The sequence below is a fragment of the Mastigoproctus giganteus genome, chromosome 3, assembly GCF_048544385.1.
Source record: "Mastigoproctus giganteus isolate SK-2022 chromosome 3, ASM4854438v1, whole genome shotgun sequence".
Classification (NCBI taxonomy): Eukaryota; Metazoa; Arthropoda; class Arachnida; order Uropygi; family Thelyphonidae; genus Mastigoproctus; species Mastigoproctus giganteus.
Genome location: NC_143577.1, coordinates 171,526,577 through 171,550,517, shown reverse-complemented (window position 1 = coordinate 171,550,517; position 23,941 = coordinate 171,526,577). Strand labels below are relative to the sequence as shown.

General features: G+C 36.0%; 1 protein-coding gene across 1 annotated transcript in view; it reads left to right on the top strand.

Moving 5' to 3' along the window:
* Positions 1–23,941, top strand: part of LOC150088409 (1-phosphatidylinositol 4,5-bisphosphate phosphodiesterase-like) — a 754,578-nt gene that overhangs the window by 30,530 nt on the left and 700,107 nt on the right. The window contains exons 2-4 of the mRNA XM_090370149.1: positions 668–814; positions 3,333–3,419; positions 5,229–5,288. Coding sequence (XP_090226275.1) covers positions 731–814; positions 3,333–3,419; positions 5,229–5,288 — 231 coding nt within the window. The 5' untranslated portion in view covers positions 668–730. The remainder of the gene's footprint in view (positions 1–667; positions 815–3,332; positions 3,420–5,228; positions 5,289–23,941) is intronic.

Sequence of the window (23,941 nt, the reverse complement as noted above, 5' to 3'; positions counted from 1 at the left end):
ATTAATTGCCTGAGGGGACATAAATTCAAATCGAGGAAAGACAGTTGTAGAATAGATGTGCGGGAATTCGCCTTTAGCCAGCGGGTGGTTGATTGCTGGAACAAATTTCTGTTGTTGTGGAAGTTGACAGCTTAAATAAATTCTAGGCAGAACTAGACAAACATTTGGAGTGAATGGATGGGTATAAGCTTTCTTTCTTGCATCATATGCCTCTACTAATGCTAATGCTATTCATTCCTCCAGTCAGAGCTCTGATAAAAAAAAGAATTTGCAGCTCTTTGGTGCCTGAGCAGTTATTCTTTCAAACCATGTGGAAAAGGCTGAGTTAAAATCTCATTTCAATGGGATTTTTTTGTGTTTTTTTTTTTTTTTTTTTTTTTTTTTTACACTGTGGCAGAGTTATTTGGTTAGGCAGAGGTTCCCGTCCCCTGAAACCTCAACCTTCCCTTGGCATGAAAACAAATAATGATTATTAGAATATCATTGTGCATGTCATAGTAAATGTAAAGATATTTATCTTTTGACTGTTGTTCCATAAATTTGTCTCTGAGTTATTCTTATTTTGGGAGGATTATCATTATAAAAGTATTTTAGAGAAATAAAAGTGGTTTGAAATATTTAAATTTGTGTGTGTGTGCACCTGTATTACCTGTTGTTTATCTTTCAGACAGAAATCAAAAGAAGAAACTATATTGTTTACTTATCTACTATCCTTATCTGATCTATTGTCATGACCAAAGCCTATGAATTTAACTGGCAACGTACTATTCCAGAGCCATTGCTGAAAGGTGCTATCTGTGATCGTTGGGAAGAGGTAGTTGCAATTTATTTTCTGATTATCAGATCACTTTTCTTTACCAATTTAAAGGTTTTTTTTTATTTTAAAATTAAATATTTCACACTAGTTGTATCCCACTAAAAATTTTGAGTTGTATTGTTTTGTTAGTCTGAAATTGTTAGCTATTTAACACTACCTAGGAAATGCAATGAGGAAGACATATATTTTGTATTAACCCATGGATGCATGACGCTTTGCTTTAACTGCCATTTTCCTGAACCATATTGAATAGATATTCCAGTATTAATAAAATGGATGGTGAAATTCCCATTATTGCTTATATGTCTCATAGTCTACTTTTTAGAGTTTTGAATGAAATTTTGCCATTTCTTAACATGGCAGTGGTGGTGCTTCCACTTATAGCAAAAACAGTGGCAGCTCAGCCCACTTTATAAAAAAAATTTCAGAAAATATTTTGGGATTTTTTTTATTCTCATTGAGCAATGCAAATATTAATCTTTTTTTTTTAATGGATTACAATACTCACTATATGAAACTTTTAAAAATTTTTTAAAAAATATATTAAAATTTTTGAAACAAGCAGTGTGTTTTATACCTTTTTATTTTCAAAAAACAAAAAAAATTAATTTTGCTGAAACATCATTCTTTTAGTCTCTGCCATTTTTCAATTTAAAAGATTGTTTAAATATGTGAAATTTCAAACTACACATGTGCATTATCTCTGCTTATTATGCATATAAATATTATTAAAAATGTTTTAAAGCATATGTATATTCAATACTATTAGTTACTTCCAGCTTGCTTCAAATTTGGCACCCATCACAGTGCACAAAATTTTAAACTGTGTGTTGCTTCCCACAGAGTAGAGGCCATTTTGAGAGACTCTAGGATTTATGTTCCATCTTTACGATGTGAAAACAACAATGCTCAGATGTGGGAAACCACTGGTGACACCTGACCCCAAAATAACAAATGTGAAAATAACAGTAAACCTTTCAAAAACTAGGGTAAGACAGTAGAGGTTTATTGCTGTAGTGAGAGAATCAAAACAAGTAACCTGAAACTTTAAAACACGGCATCAGAGCCTGTCTGGTACCATGTTATTGTTAAAAAAACAAAATCCAAATAGTTGCAAAAATGGTGGTGGGGACACTTGACAAGTTCTTGCACCCAGTTTATGTACAAAATCTGTAATAAAATCATTTCAAGAACTATTGCAGTAAAAGTTTGACTATATTTAGGAAGGCAGAAAAATTTTTGCAATTTTAATTGAGTAACAGTTAACAAGGGAATGTTATTTTTGAGGGGCACCTGTGAGATGCAGCCACTACTGCTGGGTTAATAAAAAAAAAAAAAAACTTTATAAAGATACTTACCATTACTGATTTTTAATTTCTAAATAAAGACTTTTTCCCATAACTGCAAATGTTACCATTATAGGTCTTTTATTTGTCTCCTTTCTGAACTACTTCCTATAAATATGTGTACTCATTTATACTAATAAAACCAATTAGTGAATCACAGCATGTGCAAGTGATGTTTCGTAAATATGATGACATATGTACCTCATGATGTAGTTTAAGCTGAGTTCCAATCAGTTGAAAATATTCAAAGATGAGCAGCTCCACAGTGAACAGAATTGCTGCTTTGTCGGGACATGACCCATCAGAAGCAAAGTACCATAAGCTTGCAGGAACACATTTTTGTTATTGTTACCATTTTGAATAGTGTGCACGTCATGCACATGATAGTGTGGTTTATGATCCTCAGCAATTACTAGACATGGTAGTTGCTGGGGGCTAATGTTTTGCACCTTTGATGCACTGATAAAATCAAGTTATTGATGAGTTGTGAATCATTCTCTGCTCTTGTGTATGTACTGTTCCCAGCTGATTATCACTGGAAAGTCCGGACAAGCTGCAGTATGGCTTTTTAGAGTGACACAAATTTTTCAGATGGGATTCAAGTTGGGGGATCAGGGAATACCAATCCATATGTATGATACCTTCAACTTACGATGTACTTTGTTTACTAGCTGTGCCCATACCAGCCATCCACCTACACTGAACTACATTCCTGTACATGCATAGGTTCTGGGTTCTGCTTTCATGTCACATTCCAGGACATGACAAGAAACTGACTGCAAGCTGTACTTAGACTTATCTGAAGAGCTCATGGCACCATTCGTAGGCAATGCAATTATGATGTTTGAGTGGCCCTATTTTTAAAAATTTTTTTTAGTAATCTTGCTTTCTTGCATCATTTTCCACTGCTAATACTAGTACTAATTATCAATCATCCCAGCTGCACCAAATGAATATTCCGAAACTGGTGACATATACTGACTGGTATAATTTCAGTTATTTTACATTGAATTTTAAGTAGTTGTTATGTTGCTCCCTCATTCTATTGCTTGCTTATTCTTTGTATACCACTATACTTGCAATTAAATGTGTATATTATTGCTTGCATGTGTGGCCAGTGGGGGGGGGAAATAAATAAAAGTATTACAAATTTTCTTTCATATATCTAGGAAAAGGAACAAATCATTTATGAGCCGAATGCAATGTTCAAGGTTGACAAGTATGGCTTCTTTATTCACTGGAAGAGTGATTGTAGGGTAAGTTAAATGAAGAATGAGTGTTGTTTCTATGATATTATAGTTTAGTAGTAATTTTTTTTTTTTTAATTCTGAACACTTAGGATGTTGCATATTCAGGCTCATAGAATGTTCTTTTTATTGTTTGCATACCATTTTTCATTATAGATCAATGGCTGATAGAGGATTTATGCAGGAAAATTTTGCTAAACCTTCAAACAGGTTCCCCCCCCCCTCATACAATGTGCTGATGCCCTTTAAGTTTAAAAAGTAAAATATCTCTCAGAGTTGCATTGTTTTCAGTTTTAGTATTTCTCAAGTATTACTTTCACTTTCTGTCTGCATCACTGATTCTGTTAGAATTGGAGAAGTATAACCATAAAAATAATCAGCATAGTCTCTTTTGGTGCACCTTTTGTGAGGCATGCATGCATGCATGTCCACTCGTGTAACTAAAATGAACTCGCCTGTATGGTGTTAACTTTCTAGCAGCATGAAGAAAACCATAACAACAGCTGACACGATTGTCTTTATTTACCAATCAGATTTTTGGCACATGCTGGCGTGTGTGCTTGACTTCTAGTGTGCATGTATGCTTGACTTCAAGCATGACTTGAGTGATGAAAGATGGGAACTAATCCATACAGCTTATGTGTGATTCATGCCTAGTAGAACACTGAAATATATAAATTTTGAAGTGTGCACATCACTTGATTGTTTTCTGTAAATGCAGATGTGTGTGTGTGTGTGTGTGTGTGTGTGTGTGTGTGTGTGTGTGTGTGTGTGTGTGTGTGTGTGTGTGTGTGTGTGTGTGTGTGTGTGTGTGTGTGTTGAGGGGGGAGACTTGGAACTTAAAAGGTCTACCTGTTGAATGCTATATATGCCACCACAGAACTATGTATCGTGATAAATTTGAGGCCAGTAGGAGTGCAAAATTTTTGTGAGTTCAGGGGCAGAATACATTATATGAAGTCAAAATCATTAGAGTAGTAAAACAAAAACATTGCTATAACTCGAATATGAAGTCACTACAGGTGCAACACCAGGACCTAAATTACCCCATTTTTACACCGACATTGCTTGTGGCAATGATGAGCAGTATGCGACATTACAACTTTACAAGTTATTAGGAATGCTAGTACTGGCCTCTCCTCTGGGATATATTTATGGGAATCACTTTGACCACTTATTGTGATCAAAGTGATCACGTTTCACATTTCATCACATCCAAACTTCATGAGCCACAAACTTTGTGCTGTTGTGAGCACAAGCAGCATTCATTGCCCCTTGATGATTAGATATTTTCTGTTCAGATTATGCCTCTGAAATAAATCAACTCACACAAATAATTAACAAATGCACTTGCTCCAAAAATTTTTAAAATTCTGTGTGGATTGCATTGAATTAATTAAATGAATATTACAATTACACAGTTAACTATTTCTGGATAATGAATGCTGGAGCAACCAAGATTGTCATTTAATTTCTAATACTGCAGATAATGTTTTTTAGTCCAGCTTGCTTCTGACCTTAAAGAGCACATTATCATTTATTGTACCTAATATTGGTCTTGTTTGTACCAAGCTTTTTTTATATAAAATGCTCAGGACACTAGGCTTAGACAGTTTATGTAAATATTTTAATTTTTCTTTTATGCATGACTAACAACTTGGTTTCATTAGAAATACCTGCAGTTGTTGCATTACAGATCTTCAAGACTGTCTTTAATGGTCTTTCGCATTAAGTGCTTGATGTAGTATTTTATTTGAAAATAGGTAGGAGTGGAAAACTTATAAATATTTTCCATCTTATGATGTTATTTTCATTTAGGATGGCCTTGTGCTTGAATTATCCCAGATAAATGATATAAGAGCAGGAGGTTTGCCAAAGGTAAGGCCAAATCTCTTTCTATTTCTGAATTAATAAAATGAATATTATAATTAAACAGTGTACTGTTAACAAATGAAGCAAGATTACACAGCATCAGCAAAAAAAAAAAGCAAAAAAAAAAGCCATATCACTTGTCCATTCTGTGTAAGTATCTGTCTAGTTCTTCCTTAAAATTATTCAAGCTACCCACTTCCACAACACCCGATTGAAGTTTGTTTTAACAATCAACCTGCTGGCTGAAGGCAAATTTCCACACATCTCTGCTGCATCTATCCTTCCACAATGTAAATTTAGGCTCTCTCGTGTGTTGTCTGAGCAAAAGGAAGGGTACCACCAGCATTTAGCTTATTCAAAGCCTTACCTTAATCACATCTCACAGGTGCAGAACTGAAGCCTTTCTTGGTAAGAGTACCTTTTGTGCCCTGCACTAATCTCATTGCCCCTTTCGACACCTCTTCCAGCTGATCCACATCCTTCCTAAAGTGAGGGTTCCAGACCTGCATTGCAGCACTCAAAATGTGACCTTACCATTGCCTTATACAACAGATAATTACCTCCTTAACCCTGCTGGAAAAATTTGTATATCTTTGAGATAGATTGGATCAAAACAACTGTTTTACATATATTAAGTTTCTACATATATTTACAAAACTATCTAAATTAAAAATGATGAGCGTAACTAGAACTACAAAGCTACTTATAAAGTACAATAGTAATTCATTGTTTGCATAATAATTCCATTAAGCCATTCCTGTATATTATTAAGCTGTTTCTGAATAATAAAGACTAGCATTGTTTTTAACTTCTGATACTGCAGAGAATGATGGATTTCAGTCCAGCTTTCTATTAAGTTAATGAGTAGCTTTAGTTGAATTACTATGATGACTACTTTTTTTTTTTTTTTTTTTTTTTTTTGATTTGGTAGTTATTGGCGCATCGGCTTCTGTGGCCATATTGCACCTCCCAAGGTTTTTGCAGTACTTTGATCCAAGCCCGAGGCGGGAATCGAACCCGCGACCTTTGGGTTGCCGGGCAGGTACTTTACCCACTCGGCTAGCCCGGTCGGCTGATGACTACTGAATTTGATTCCAAAAATGACAATTTTTACTATTTTACACTTTTTTGTAATAAAAAAAAAACATAAATTTAATCCATTGTGGAATGTAACAATACCAAGTTATGTTGCCTGAATTTTCAAGTCACCTATAATTTAGGAGGAGTAGGAGGACACAAAAAACTAGAGGGGAGACTTCAAAGTCTCCCCTCTCCTTCATATAGGAGAGGGGAGACTTTGAAGTACTATATTTCTATATGGCAGTATACTGCCATATAGAAATATACTACACAATGTGTAATAAATTTTAGTATAGAAATACGGTATAGATATGTGTTGAGAGAAAATAGTGTATCCTGTGCTGAGAGGAAAGCGACATGAAAGATATAGAAAAGATTGTCTTGTACAGTGCAGTACAGTACTAATAAAATAATTTCCCTTTCTAGAATATGCCATACAATTTAGGATATTAGTATCTGCAAAAGTTGAAAGGAAGCAATACATATACAGCATCATCTAATTAAAACACACACACACACACACACACACACACACACACACACACACACACACACACACACACACACACACACACACACACACACACACACACACACACACACACACAGGCTTATGTTACTTGCCAGTAATCAAAAGATGGTGACTTTCATCACTATTCCTTAAAAATTTGTTTGCCAAAAAATAATAACATCTAATTCACCTGTTAGTCCCCGACTTACTTAAGCCCGAGTTACATAAATGCAGACTTAGGTAAAGTTTTTTTGATAAAATCATAAAGATATTCTGTATAATTTTTAAGAGTGAAGTCAAATGAATTAACAATAAGTATAAGTTTTTATTGATTTTCATTCCCATATAAACTATGCTGGATAATAACCTGCAGCGTAACTAGAATGTAGGTAAACGTAAGAGTTAACATTTCATTTTCTGCTTTAAAAATTCTGAAGAAATATTCGACAACATGTTTGAGACAGGTGAACTATGTTGAAGCACTTCAGAGAAACCCCTACAATGTTTAAGCCGTGTGGGCTACATCCCATTGTCTATTTCTTTAGAGAATTTCACTCTATCCCTTTAACATCCTTGATGGAATACCCAACATTTCAAGAGCCCGGAATGATTTGACAACAACTTGTATGAGCAGAGTTTGGAAAAATCTAAAAAATTCCGAGCTTAACAATGAAGGCTTCAACAAAGATGAGCTGTCTTCTGTTTTCAAAGAAATTGCAAACTTAAGCCCAGGAGTTGCAGCTGGTCCCGAAGAATGTAGATGTAGATTGTGGATGAATGAGGTGAATATTTAACAACAGAAGACATAGCCCAGTTGAATGTGCAAATAGTTGAGGAGCAAGGGAGAGCCGAATCCGTTGAGAAACCGGAGCAACCCAAGAAGCAGTTCAAATTAAAGGAAATGGCAGAAGCATTTTGTAAAATTCAGGAGGGTCTCTGTTTGATGGAACGGATGAAAACACCAAACGTTTCTTTAAAATAGAAAGAAAAGTTCAAGATTGCTTATCGTGAAATTTATCAAGAGGAAAAAAAACATATGAAACAGATGAAGATCGAAGAGTTCGTATCACATACTACCTCCCTCTCTACTCAGCCTACAACACCGTGTGATTAATATATCTTATTAATGCTTCAGGCCCCTTTTAAGTTTCCTTCAGTTCATCACACCTGAAGTGTATACACCTTGATTCATTGTGTGGTTTAGACCAATTTTCTTAAATATGTACACTTTGGTTTTGATTCTCTTATAAAGCCTACACAGTGAACGAAATACATATCAGTTTTTACAGTACAGTAACATGCGTTTTTTTTCTTCCTTTTATGTTTTCTCTTCTTATGTACCACTCCAGTTAATTCACTGCTGTTCCCAGAAAACGTTTTTAATTGTTATGGCATATAACTATTTTTCTTCATTCTTCTGAAGCTATTATGTGGCTTTTGTAATTTTGACATATCGGGGATATAGTAACAATATTTTATTAGTCATTCTCGAGTTACATAAAAATATTAAGAAGTGCTGGAACATATCTCTTAGTATGTCGGGGACAGACTGTAATGCAAATTACCTTTCAGGAATATTCTGAGGAGCAGACCAGTAACATCAAAATGTATTTTAAATTAGCTACTTCAGAAAAAAATAAAAATTAAATGACATGAAGGGTGAATTTCCTCTACATGCACTCATCCATGTAATTTTTTTGTAGGTAACTCATTAGCACCAACCTGAGTTATGAAAATGCACACACTTTGATCAGGGCACACATGAAAATGCAGCTACTTTGATCAGGGCTGGCGCATGCATGGGAGCAATGTGCGCACCACACATGGGTAGCTGAAGTGAGTTTAATATAGTTGTTTTAACAAACCCTCTTGCTGTTAAAAAGTCTATCACAAAATTAAAAAATAATCAATATGAACACCCTTTATTTTGTTTCAGTATATGGTTGATAGAAAAACAAAGCAATTCTCTGGAGCAGCCTGCAGAAAATGAAAATTACAGAATGACGAAACAATAAAGAATAATGCTGGATCAGCGGGTTCTGTACCATCTTGTAGTAATTAGCATTAGTACAGAGGCATATGATGCAAGGAAGCAAGCGTATATAGCATCAGCCAAAAAAAAAATCCCTTCCCATTTCACCCATTCATTCACTCCAAATGTTTGTCTAGTTCTGCCTTGGACTTATTTAAGTTGTTAACCTCCACTAAAACAGATGGAAGTTTGTACCAACTATCAACCACCCACTGGCTAAACGCAAATCTATTCTACAATTGTCTTTCCTCATTTTGCAGAATAAGCCTTTCTTGGTAACAGCAACTCTTTGTTCCACTCACCAATCTCGTTGCCCTTCTCTGTACTCGATCCAGCAGCTCTACATCCTTTCTAAAATGAGGCCTCCAGACCTGTATGCAGTACTCAAAGTGTGGTCTGTCTATTGCCTTATACAAGGGAACAATTACCTCCTTATCCCTGCCAACAAAATTCCTGTATATCAAAGAAACCATGAGCTACTCTTGCAGCCTGTCTGCACTGCTCAGAAAACTTTATATCCAACTGCACAATTATCCCCAGGTCCTTTTCATTCTCCACTACTCTGAGTGTAGTACCACCCAGTTGGAACGTTACTCTGGGGTTACTACTACCCATATACAGTACTTTACATTTGTCAATGTTAAACTTCAGTTGCCACTTCTCAGCCCATCTGTTCAACTTTTCCAGATTGCAGTAGTGTACTATCATTACTGTCATTAACAACCCTCTCAACCTTCGTATCATCTGCAAACTTAGACATTAACCCTGATATACCTTCATCAGAATCATTGGTAAATACAGAAAATGACAATGGGCCCAACACCAAACCCTAGGGAGGACTCCACTAATAACATTTGTCCACAAAGAGCAGTGTCCATTGATTACCACTATCTGTCTTCTCCCATTCAACCATCCTTTCATCCATTCCATTGTAGCAACTTTCCCTTAATGCCATACTGCTCCAATTTGCCAGGTACACAAGGTACATGCTGAGAAACATTTCAGCTTTGAATCAGCATCTAGTGCTGCATACAGTCTCTCTTTCACAATGTCAGAATTGCACCATGCTTTAGCCACCACCAAACTCAGTGCAGCAGGACTAGATGAAATACACTACATGATGATAGCACAACTTACTGAACCAGCCCTTAAAACATTGTTACTTTTTTATAACAGAATTTTCAAAGAGAATACCTTCCTGGACAAATGGCATCATGCTTATGTTTTGGCTTTTCCAAAACCAGGAAAAGATCCTACAAATCCACAACATTACCAACCTATTGTACTCACCAGCTGTATGAGCAAGGTCCTGGAAAAAATGATCGATGCCTGCCTAACCTGGTTTCTAGTACACAACAACCTTCTTTACCCAGTACAATGCAGTTTCCATGAAGGCAGATCCACAACATTACCGACCTATTGCACTCACCAGCTGTATGAGCAAGGTTCTGGAAAAAATGATCAGTGTTCACTAATCTGGTTTCTAGTCCACAACAACGTTCTTAACCCAGTATAATGTGGTTTCCATGAAGGCAGATCCAATCTTGACTTGGTTTCCACGAAGGCTGATCAGGGCAAACATAAACATCCATGATGTTTATGTCTGCATCCAGAATTTATCAGAAATTTCCACCATCATCACTCATTTCAAGTTAGAATCAACAACCAGTTATCTTCCAATTTTGTCCAGGAAGAAGGGGTCCCACAAGGTTTAGTATACTAAGTGCCACCCTATTTAACATAATAGTGAACTCCATACACAGGATATATCGCAAACCATGTCCACTACCCTGTATGCCAATGACTTCAGTATCTCCTGCCATTTGCCTAATATGCGAATGGTAGAAAGACAGTTGCAAGGTGCCATCAACAAAGTTATTAAATGGTCGCAAAACAATGGGTTTCGCCTCTTGCCAGAAAAGATGTTGGGATGCACTTCTGTAGGAAGCATAACCTATATCCAGACCCAGAACTTCACCTAGAAAATCAAATCATCCCGGTGGCTCGTAGAGTTCGCTTTCTTGGTGTGGTTCTTGAACAAAAACTTACATTCCTCGAACCTATAAAAGAGCTCCAGATTACTTGCCTTAAGAAGCTAAACATCTTAAGAGTACTATCTGGCACAACATGGGGAGCTGACCATTACAAGCTATTGCATTTGTATTATGCATCAATGCAGTCATGTCTAGACTATGGCTCTGTTAGACCAAGTACCTTACATTGGCTTGATCCATACACCACAGTTCTCTTCATCTTGCACTAGGGACATTCCGTACATTGCCAGTCCAGAACTTTTTCAGCCACTTCCCGACTTATGTAAGGGTTGCGTTCCGTGAAACTCTATGTAATTCGAATTTTATGTAAGTCGGAATTTCCCTAAATGCAAGTGCTGAATTTGATTGAAGCAAAAAAGAAATGTTTGATGAACATGTAAATAGAATTATTTATTCAATTTTTTTTATCTCATGCACAGGAAAAATTACAAAATTATAAAATCACAAAAAGAGAGAGGAGACAGGCATAACGTCAGAAAGTTTTACCTTTCGACCATCATTGCCAGAATTAACTCTCCAGCCGATAAGCATGCCTCTGCAGAAGTTGAGGGCTGTGGAGATTTAGAAGGGATTTTTTCCAACACATCATAAAATTTCAGGGACAGGATGCCCCTGAGCATGAAAAAATATTTGTAGTGGGGTTGTAGCTGCGTCTCTCCAGTATCACCATGGTTTTTCAAATCACAATGTATAAGCAGGTTCATGGCACAACGATGGGCTCTCCAATTACTGCTGTTATAACAAATTTAGCTATGGAGGAGCTAGAGTCCAGGACTTTTGACAGGTCTGTTTCCCCCATGTGGGCATGGAAATGATATGTTTACTATACATTCGCCATTATACGGAGGGGGAGAGAGAGAGAGAGAGAATGAGGTGCTTGGTTTTCTCAATAGTACTCCCCTTTTATTCAGTTTACCTCAGAGATGGAAGTGGATGATACCCTCCCTTTCGTTGATATGTTGGTTCATAGGGAGGGCCCCAGAGTGAAAACCAGTGTGTATAGAAAAACTCATGTGCCAGGGGCCAATACACACATTATAATAAAGCACGTCAACCATCATAAGAACAGTGTTGTTAGGGCCTTATTGGTTGGGGTTGCGTCCCATTGTAGCACCTCCGAGGATAGAAAAGAAGAGATTAAACATGTCACAGCAGATCTCAGGAAATGCGGCTACCCCCCAGAGGATCTTGGACAAATTAAATACGTCTGGGAAGCAGGGCAGGCACGGCTGTTTGCACCCATTGCCACTGCATACATTCCCTACTATCCAGGCTTAACCGAGCAGATTGCTTGAGTATTACACAATTGCCAGACATTCTGTGTGCAGCTGCCAGAGTGAAGGTTGCACACAGTTGTATCAAAGGTTAAGGATCCCATACATATGGAAGGTACAAGTGGGGTCATATATGATATTAAATGCCCAGATTGTGGGGAGTGTTATGTTGGTGAAACAAAATGAAATGCCGCTTCAAAGATTGTATGGAGGAACATAGTAATGTGATAAAGACTGCAGATTATGGGAAATCTGCTGCGGCTGAACATTTTTGGGAGAAGAACCAACAATTCTCTCCCAGCGAAGCTGTTATTGTTCGGCGTTCACATAGATTTTGGAACCGCTAATGGCTCAAGTGTTTGCGGAGTTGCTCTTCTGAGCATAACGCTATTAATAGAGATAGAGGAATCCATATTCATCACTTCTTTGAAACTGTGATTCTTGGACAGGATGAGAAGTTCTGCCTGGCATGCTCCCATGCATTTCATGTATGCATGTATGGAGGATACTGCCCATGCTCCTGCATTAACATGTTGTTAACTGTGATCCTACAGATATTTAAGGATGTACTATAGCATGTTAAGTATTACTGTTGATAGAGAAAGGGATGCCTTTGAAAGCTACGGTTGTGTTTTTATCGCTTTTATTCCGTGATTTATATTATGTTTTATTCTATTGTACATTTTATATTTTATTTTTATTGTATAAATAGTGTATTTTATTTATTACCATTTTAATTTTAATCCAGTTTCTACTACACCATTTAATTTTGTTTTAATAAAGTATCAGTTTTATCAGTTTTAATAAAGTATCAGTATTATTGCAGTTATTCTGAATTTGAACATTTCCAACCCCAATGGACTATTTTAAAATACTGTACTGATAACAAACTTTTGGAATGTCAATGGTAACTTCATGTAAAACATTCACTTTTAAGCAAATTATTATTGTATTTATCACAAATATTAACATTTATTCAACATATCAAGGTCATAATGCTGAAACAAGTACAATGACATGCTACTTCACAAGAAATAGCAGTGACCGATAAACTGACATGGATGTTTTAAGAATGTTTTAATTCTGAATTAAATATATCATATGTAGTGAATAACTTTCTATATGCACTGTGCTTAGAAATCCATTTACATTGATGTGCAAAACATCAGCAAATCACCACATCAACTAAAGCACACACCTGTAACATTCACCTTCTTTCAGCTACTCCTCTTTCCCTCATTACAAGAGATTACTTTGGTGATCTGGAACATTTCGTGTTCTGTGCATGCGTGATAGAGAGGATCTTTTTTGTTTCACTTCAGCATAACTTTTTACTGTAGCCAATATGACATCACAACAACTAACAATGGACCATACATTTTTCCTGAAATGTATGCAAGCTTGATCGTGCAATTTGCACACCCATGTACATTACTCCCCAGAACCACAGCCCCAGTTCTCTATGTAACTATTAGCATTTTCTAGCATATTAAATCAAAACTAGGTTCAATTCCACACCAGTATCATTACTTTATTATCAGTATCAGCCATGTGGCACAGTAAAGCCAGAGACTTTTACTGCAATGGCAAAAAATAAAAAAATAAAATAAAAAAAAATAAAAATAAATTAACTATCTGAGTCCCTCCTCACAGTAACTTATTCCCTTTCTTAATAATTCACTGGCTAAAAGAAAACTTCCTACAGTCCAGTCAAACCTTCTTCCCATGTAATTTGGATTTATGGCCTCTTAGTTAGGGAATCATTAATAACGGTGAAAATTCCATCCTCATTCATTTTATTTTCACCTCCCACCCAGAGCCTTATACAACTCAATCAAGTCCCCTCTGTAGCCCACATATTCATTGCCAGTCTGACAAATGCCTTGCCTGTCTTTGGACCCTTTCAAGAAGTGTGATCAATTTTTTTTAAGATGCAATCTCCATACTTGAACATGGTATTCAAAGAGTGGTCATACAATTGCCTTATACAGTGGGATCATGACCTCCCTATCTGTACAAATAAATGTATCATAAATCATTGATAGAACACTGGGTCTTCCTCACCACCTGTGTACTGTTCAGAGAAGTTTATGTCTGACTACATTTTAATTCCCAAATCCCTTTCTTCCTCTGTTTTTAGTTGAACTCCAAGTGTATAAGCTATTTTGGGTTGCCGTTCCACAAGCGAAAGAACTTACATTTTTCTGCTTATAAGATAGCTGCCACTTTTCTGACCATCACTGACGTCTAAGTCATTCTGAAGAAGCTCTGTTTGGTGTTGAACATTAACTACTTTATCTATCGTGACATCATCTGCAAATTTTGAAATCAATCCTTGTATATCTGTTTGTTGATGTCATTTAGGAAAATCAAAAACAGCAGTGGCCCCAATACTGATCATTGGGAACCCACTTTTATTATTATTATTAGCTACATGGTGCAAGGAAGTCTAAGGCTTATGCTGCACCAGCAAAAAAAAAATCCTCAGTCACCCTGAGAGAGAGAGAGAGAGAGAGAGTCTCAGGTCCCTGGGTTTGCCAAGCCCACACTCACCAGATGTGAGCCCAATCTGAAGAATAGTCAAATCAAAACCATTTCCTGCATGGCAGCCATCCTTCAATCCACCTAAGGATTTTCTTTCTGATTCCAACATGTTCCAGCTTGTACAGTAATCTCTCATGCAGGAACCAAGTCAGATGCTTTGCTGAAATCCAATAAACAGTGTTGAAACTATTTTCTAAATCCAATTCATGAGTGACTCCATCAAATTAGTATTAATAGTGGAAAATGAAGCAAGAAAGCAAGCTGATACAGCAAAAAAAAAAAAAAAAAAATCTGATTTCACCTATCCTCTGCAATAGTTTCTCTAGTTCTTCTTCAAATTTATTCAAAACCTTTCTAACCAGATTAGTTAGACATGATTTTCCTTTTACAAAAGCATGCTGCATTTCATTCAAAATTTCATTTCTATATAAATGATTCTGTATCACACTGTTGATAATTGCCTTCATTATTTTTTTTACTACCGAAATCAGACTGACTGGTCAATGGTTATCCACTTCACTCTTATAACTGTGTATGGAAGATGAAGAAAGTTTTGCAACTGATGAGGTTTTAGAAGAGGAAAATGATAGCAGAATGGCGGATGTGGTAACACTGGAGAATCGTGACTCTTCTGAACATAGAATTAAAAGCCAAGTTTGTCTGACAGAATATGTTAGGTGATGATGGTGTCAATGTTGCAAAAAAGTCACGAGTTAGGGATAATTTGAAAGTGTCTGCAATTCTGCCCAGACACGATAAGAGGGAGTACATGATGAGAGCCTTGTCAATCAATTTGGCCCTGGAGGGAATGTGCAAGGCTCATGGGGTAGAATTTTTTTAGCATGCTCTGTGCTTGTTAACAGGAGAGACTGCTTCTACAGGGATGGGATACACTTAAATGGAAAGAGTGCAAGAATATTTGCTGATGCTATCGATGCAGCGTTAGGTGGGTTGGAAAACTGCTAGTTTGGGGAGATTCACATACTAAAAGGTTAAAAGTAGCCACAGGCAGAGGTGAAGGTGATTCTTTTACTACTTCTATTAGAATAAGCTGCGGCCTGGAGCGAGGGGTATTGGAAGTTTCAGTGACTGAAGGCAGTCATCGCGAAACAGGTGGTTATATGGGATGTGTTAGGGTAACTAAGAATAGGTGCATGTATACTTGCATGTATACCAATGCTAAAAGTATAGTAAATAAATTTGATGAATTTGAAGTGTTGGTCAAGACATCAAAGGTGGATATTGCTGGGATATCAGAGATGTGGTGTCACACAGATATTAGGAATACAGAATTGGAATTTGGGGAGTACAATATGTACAGAAAGGATAGGAAGGGAGGAGGGGTTATGCTGTTAATTAAGAAAAACATAAAATGAAAAGAAGTGCATCCAGTTGATATAGATGGATAGTGCAATGTTGAGTCAGTTTGGTGTGACATAAGCACTGGGAAAGCAAAAATAAGAGTAGGAGTGTGTTATAGGCATAATGACTCGAATGACTACAATGAACAATTGTTCAGAGAAATAGAGTGGGCTAGTAAATCAGAAAATCTTATAATGGGGGATTTTAACTTCCCAGATATTGACTGCAACTTGTGGGTTGGTCACTCACACACTAGTAAGATTTTGTGTATTTATTGGATGATTGTTTCTGTAGCAGCATGTTCGAGAGGCAACCAGAGAGGGAAATACTCTTGATCTGGTTATCAGCAGTGATAACTCTTGTATTAATAATACACAGATAAAGGAACCACTAGGTGGCATTGATCACAGTGTACTGATGTGGTATTTACTTAAAGATATAATTACCATCAGGGGTAAAGGAAAGGGTTTTTGATTCTGTAAAGGTGAGTACAGTGGTCTTGGACAGTTTTTAAATTCTGTACAGTGGGCTCAACTGATGATGTTACCAACAGCAAATTCTAAGTGGGAAGCATTCAAGGAATTAATCGTGTAAGCTAGTAAACATTTCATACCTAGTAAGAAATATTTTTCAAGGTTTAGGCCTAAATGGTTGTTAAACAAAGTAATGAGACTCGTGGCAGAGAAGAAAAATGCATGGGATGCATATAAATTATCAGGCGACAGAAGCCTATGGTAGATATAAGCTAGTCTGTAATCAAGTCACAAAGGAGGTTAGGCAGGCGAAGACAGATGGCGCCTCCGTAGCCAGGTGGGAAGGAGCAGCAGTGCGTACCACACGCTTCTTGATTAGACCGGGGTTCGAGCCCGTCACCACCAAATATGGAGGATGCAGAAAGGTCAGGGAATGACCACCGCATATTCCGGAGCAATGTGGCCTTAGTTGCTAATGTTCCTAAAAACCAAACAACAACAACAACAGCGAAGGCAGATTATGAGAAATCTTTGGCAAAGGATGCTAAGAAAAACAGCAAGGATTTCTTTACTTATATAAACTCTAAAAGGAAGGGGATGAATCAGATTGGTCCACTTGATATCGATGGTTCGACAGTTGATGATCCTGCACAGATAGCAAACAAACTGAATGAGTATTTTGCATCTACATTCACACATGAGGAGTTATTAAGGATTGAAAATGCCAGAAGGTTATCAAATTGTAGCAGGGTACTTAATGATTTTGTAATAACTGAGAGCAAAGTGGAGGAGAAATTGTTGAAATTAAACATAAGAAAGGGACCTGGGGTGGATGGGATCTATCCAGTTATATTAAAGGAGAGGGCACAGGAAGTAAGAAAACCCTTAGCCATAATTATAAGAGCATCCTTCAATTCAGGGGAGGTCCCCATGGACTGGAGATGTGCAAATGTATCCCCAATTCACAAATGGGTATCGATGGGTGACACGAGTAATTACAGACCAGGTAGTTTAACTTCTGTTCCGGGAAAAATAATGGATTCACTGGTTAAAGATGCATTGCAGGATCATCTAGACAAGACTGTAGCAATAATTCAGACACAACATGGGTTTGTTAAGGGAAAGTCTTGTCTGACAAATTTGATTGGATATGACGTGGTTACAAAGGAACTAGTGGCAAAAAATAATTTTGATATTATATACTTGGATTTCAGGAAAGCTTTTGACACTGTTGCACATGGAAGACTACTGTACAAATTAGAGCAGAATGGTATTAAGGGTAAGTTGGTACAATGGATAAAAGGATGGTTGAGTGGGAGAAGACAGGGTTGTAACCAATGGGTGCTGCTCTTCATGGACTAATGTTATTAGTGGACTCTCACAGGGTTCGGTGTTGGGTCCACTATTGTTTTGTATATTTATTAATGATATTGATGAAGGTATACCAGGCTTAGTGTTGAAGTTTGCATATGATACAAAGGTTGGCAGGGTTGTTAATGATAGTGTGCTACTGCAACAGGATCTAGGAAATTTGGGAAGATGGGCTGAGAAGTGGCAACTGAAGTTTAACATTGACAAATGCAAAGTACTGCATATGGGTAGAAGTAACCCCAGAGGAACGTACCAACTGTGTGTTACTACACTTAAGGTGGTTGAAAATGAAAAAGACCTGGGAGTAATTGTGCAGTCAGATATGAAGTTTTCTGAGCAATGCAGACAGGCTTCCAGAGCAGGTCATGTGGTTTTGTCAATGATATACAGGAATTTTGCTAGCAGGGAAAAGGAGGTGATTGTCCCTATGTATAAGGTAGTGGTCAGGCCATGCCTTGAGTACTGCATACAGGTCTGGAGGCCTCATTTTAGGAAGGATGTAGATTTGCTTGAGCATGTACAGAGAACGTCAACAAGATTGGTGAAGGGAATGAAGGGATCCTCTTATCAAGAGAGGCTTAAGTTCCGCAAATTGCAGCAGCCTTATGCAACTCAATCAGATTATCTGCAAGGTGATCTGATTGAGGTGTATAAGGCCTTGAATGGGTTGAGCATGCTGAATTCTGATGGGATTCAGAATTCAGCCACTTGTTCAGATTACGAACCTAAGGGGGTATAAATTCAAATTGAGGAAAGACAGCTGTAGAATAGATGTGCGGAAATTTGCCTTTAGCCACTGGGTGGTTAATTGCTGGAACAAACTTCCATCTGTCATTGTGGAAGTTTGATAGGTTAAATAAATTGAAGGAGGAACTGGACAAACATTTAGAGGGAATGGTTGTGTGAATTTTTTTTTTTGGCTGATGCTTCATAAGCTCATATGCTTGCTTTCTTGCATCGCATGCCATGATTACTGTTACTATTACTATAAAGCAAAACTTTAAAATTAATATCCTGATGATGAAAATGGAAGATCCTTTTTGGATGTATATTACATTCGAGTTTTGAAAAATGGCAATGCGACAGAAGCTGATTACTTTATTTCATTTCTTGTAATAGTATATTTTGCTTTTGCTGCAAATTATTTGCTAAACGCAAAAGTCGAATGGCCAAGAATGGATTTTCAGATTGGCAACATGCTTCTCAAAGTTTGTCGAGACATGAAAAAAGTTTCTCACATAAGCAATTATTAAATATGATCAGATTTTAATTTTGCTTTAAAAAATGAATCAACAATGGATAACCAACAACAAAAACACTTTTATGTGTAAAAAAGACATTGGTATGCTGTTTTAGAAAGAATAATACATATTGTTGAATATCTTTCGTGACAAAACCTAACTTGGACTAGACAATGGGAATTTTTTGAAAGCTGTAGAAATTATTGCCGAATTTATTTCAGTAATGTCTGAACCTGTTTGTTATTATTTCTGATTAAAAGTATTAGTAAAAGACTATTTTTTATTGCAACTAATGAAAGTATTTTGCAAAATGCTTTATTTTATAATTATGAATTACATGCCACCTGCTTATATATAGTTACAATCTCTCTCTCTCTCTCTCTCTCTCTCTCTCTCTCTCTCTCTCTCTCTCTCTCTCTCTCTCTCTCTCTCTCTCTCACACACACACACACACACACACACACACACACACACACACATTATATGCTCATGTAATTTAAGTGGCAACAATTAACTTGTTTTAAGATGAAGGAACGAATGACAAGTAACCCCATAAATGGTGTTCCCTCCCACAAAAGTATTGCAAATTTTATTTGGATTTACTATAAACCATGAGTTTTATGTTCTAAACAAGTGATGCTTATATTGAATGAGAAATTATGGGAGTGAAGTTTAAAAATATGTAATTGAAATAACTGATATTGAAATTTCCATGATTATTTAATGAAAAAACTTTCGAGCGAGCTTACAGGCCAGTAAGGCTCCTGGGGTTGATGGTGTATACCCTATAATCTTAAGGGAGGTGGTAGGTGAGTGCATTGAACCATTGAAGCTAATTATGGGAGCATCTCCGGACTCGGGAGAGAATCTGTTGGATTGGAAAAGTGCCAGTGTATCTCCAAAACAATAGGGTGGTTCTAAGAGTGAAGTTGGAAATTAACGGCTAATAAGGCTAACTTCAGTAGTAGGGAAAATCATGGAGACAATGATCAAGGGTGGAATTCAGGATCATTTAGATAGAAATGGAATTCTGAAGGATACTCGGAATGGTTTTGTAAAGGGAAAATCATGTTTAACAAATCTGGTTAGCCATTTTGACAGGGTCACTCATGAGCTGGATTTAGGGAATATGCTCTATAGGCTTGCTTTCTTGTATCATTTGCCACTGCTAATACTAATTCTAATGCCAAAATTTGTTTTTAGCCATAAATTATAAGGAACAGAATGATAAACATTCTGATAAAAGACTTCTTTTTTTCTTGTGAAGTGTGAACCTAGTTGTAGTTTTTAATTCCAAAATGCATTTTGTTAGTGTTCATTGGTCATTACGAAATATATTAAAATAACTGTCTACAATTATTTATTGTTATTTTTTTGGTTTGGGGAGGCAATAAGACTTTGCACAAAGGCACCTCTCATGTGGCATTTCTGCCTGTAATGATAACTGTTGTAGAAACCAAAGTTTAGCCATTGCCCTACTCACCCAATTGCTGTTACTCTGCTATATATTTACTCATATAGGTAACTTGGCCTTTTGCAGAACTATACTATTTGCTTTCCCAGATTCTCTCAATCCCTAGCAATCCCTTTTCAAGAGCAAGTTTTTGTGGCTCTGGAGTGAGTTTATGAAATTTTAAAGTTCTGAAAAATGTAAACTTTGTACTAAAATGCTTTTAAATGTTAATTTATTATTTTTTTAACTTGATTACCCCTCATATCATTAAAGTAAAATTAAACAATAGTACCTTCTACATCTATATATCTATCACTTAATTTGATTTTATCAACATTTGGATGTTAAGTCCCAATAATTTCAGCTTTTTATAAGTCAAAATTTGAGAACATTTGACAAGTGTGATATCATCCTGCCCATCCACCACTTTGATTTCAATGCTGTTTTTGTACTTTCATGTATTAAAACTCTGTTATTAGTTGAAATGTCTCCTATTGTTGGAAACAATATGATGGCACCACAAACCAGGAAATTTTCATGATAATTTGAATATAAATGGACACATTATTTGAAATAGCATGAAATGGCCTTCAAAAGCATAGATTTATTTATGTAGTCTCCAGAGAATACTCATGTGAAAAAATGCACATCAGTGTATTCTCTCTTAAAATGATTATCCCCACTGAATCAGTTGGGGCCTTTCCACTCAGGACCTGTAGAGCATTACTTAAAATGGTCCTGCAAGCATGAGTTGTACTAAGCAAGGCAAACCTCTATACTAAAGGTACCAGTAGATTGGAGGAAAGCTTAAATTAAGATCCTTCTAAAGGGAGTAGGTACATGATCAGAGCATTGCTTACTTACCTTTATGTACCTACTCCCTTTAGAAGGATCTTAATTTAAGCTTTCTCCACTCTACCGGTACCTTTTATTTTAAATAAGCATTGTATGTAGAGAGAAGAAAATCTGGTGTCAGTTTTGAAAATCTCTTTAAAATGTCTATCTCAATCAAATTCCATCTGGGTAACATTCTTTTTTTGGTCATAATCATTGCTTAATTTAATTAATTAATTAATTTATTTATTTGAAATTCTTTATTCTGCCAAATCCAAGACCTGATACAACATAACTGTTTATTTAAATGTTATTTACCATTTCTCATTTTCTTTCATTAATTCTTGCTGTGTTTCCGTCTTCATATTCAAATTATCATCCTGAAAAAATCTTAACAAATATTTGTAGTAGCCTCCCAGCTTACAGTATCAGATTCATCTCCTTTTTTGACAGTATGATAAATGTTTCATTTTCAACTTATCTATAGCATAGCAATCTGATATGACAAACTCCATAGATCATTGCTCCCATGGACACTTATAATGCTTTTCATATATTCATTTTACTTTCATTTTTAAGTTTACCATACTTTTTCCTCAATTCTTTATACATGCACATGGAAGACTACTGTACTATTTATTTGAGTTGTCTCAGATTTCCATGATCATCATTTCAACCACTTTGCCTTAGTCTGTGATACTGGCATCTTGTTTTCATTGCACCTTAACCCACAGATCTCTGTGTTTCGCAAGGGACTGTGCAACCTTTCTTAACCATCAATTTCATCAACTTACACAAAGCTTCAAACAGAAAAAAAAAAACCAAAAAAAAAAAAAAAAAAACCCTGCAACATTCCTCCTGAAATTACAGCTACTATTCCAGTTACTCTGAAATTCAACTTTAAGCTGATCACTAACAGCTCAATCAAATTTTCTCTGGCCCACAATACAGGCTAAGAACTTATCCGAAATACACTTTTAATCAGATTTGAAATAATCTCAAAACAAATACAACAATGATCAACAGTGGTCCAGCTGTCATTCACTTTCCCTCTTTGATCTTATTAACTGGATAGATAGGTGCCTAAGGTCAGGTCAATAAATGACTCTTCGCCCCCCCCTACAAAAATCGATGTAGAGGAATGTGTAGAGGAAAATCTTCCAAGATTTTTCCTCATGCATCTGTTTGCAAGCTACCACATACATACTATGGAATTCGTATTTGAATCTGTTTCTAAGCCTTATCTAAGTAGTCCAGACAGGTACCCAGCCTGTCCCTGAACTGGCATTATATGGACAGTAAAATTATCTCACCAAATGCTCCACTTGTTTTCATATATCCTGTATGGTATAACTTGGGGTAAAAATAGAAATAGGAAAAAATACTAATGCGAATTGTATATATATAAATCATGTTTAATAATCTGAGTTACAATTGGCTCTTTATTTCTAATAATTACAGTAGCCTAGCAGTCAGAGATCCACTGACAGATTTTATAATCTAAACAGAAATTCTTTAAATCAAAAATTCAGTGATCAGTAATACATCATCATTAATTAAATCTTTAATTAATAATGTATCAATTTTTTTCTTATATTTTTTTACATAACTGTAATACAACAGAATATTATCTAAGACTATTTATTTTAAATACTCAAGTAATTCATCCTATTATTTATTATGTATTCTCTTTATAGTTATTTCACTATTCTCCCTATCTCTCCAGCATGGTCCAATAATTATGTTTTATTTAGAGTTTATGCACAATAATTATTCTTATTCAAAAAATTTATCAGATTCTTTGCATAAGACCCATGCACCTTTTCCTTTTTTATCCTAATTTGACACATATCCAAAAGAAAATCATATAACATTGTACCACCAACACTGCACCTTGATTTCATAAGAGTTAATATAGAAGCTTCCCTTTCTTAGCAACAATTTTAAATTCTGTTCGAGGACTCTGTAATCCTTCTAATGGTTTTTCTTTGAGTCCTAGAAATAGTCTTAATTTTAACTTCAAAATGCCATATACTTCTAAATTTTCTTGCCCATCCTAATGAACAATATTGTGTTCATTAGGATGTTCATTAGGATTAGATTCAGTTCTGAATCCGAAATCACTTAGTTTATTACACAATTCTAATAACTATACATAATCTTGGAAACTGTCTCATTTAATAAGTCTTTTGTCCCTAGTCCTTTGTAGAGTTTTTTTTTTTTTTTTTTAATCTTAAACACTAAAGGCTGAACAGTTTGCAAAACTCCCTGCTGCACTTCATTACTGGTCTTATATTTTTCAGGGTCTACTGAAAATAAGGCATTTTGAGAAGGTCTCAGGCTGTATAGTAAAAACAGATCCAAAAGTATCTTTTATCCCTGTCATATCCTCATTTTTATATTTCTCCAGTAATTGGGCTTTAAAACTTG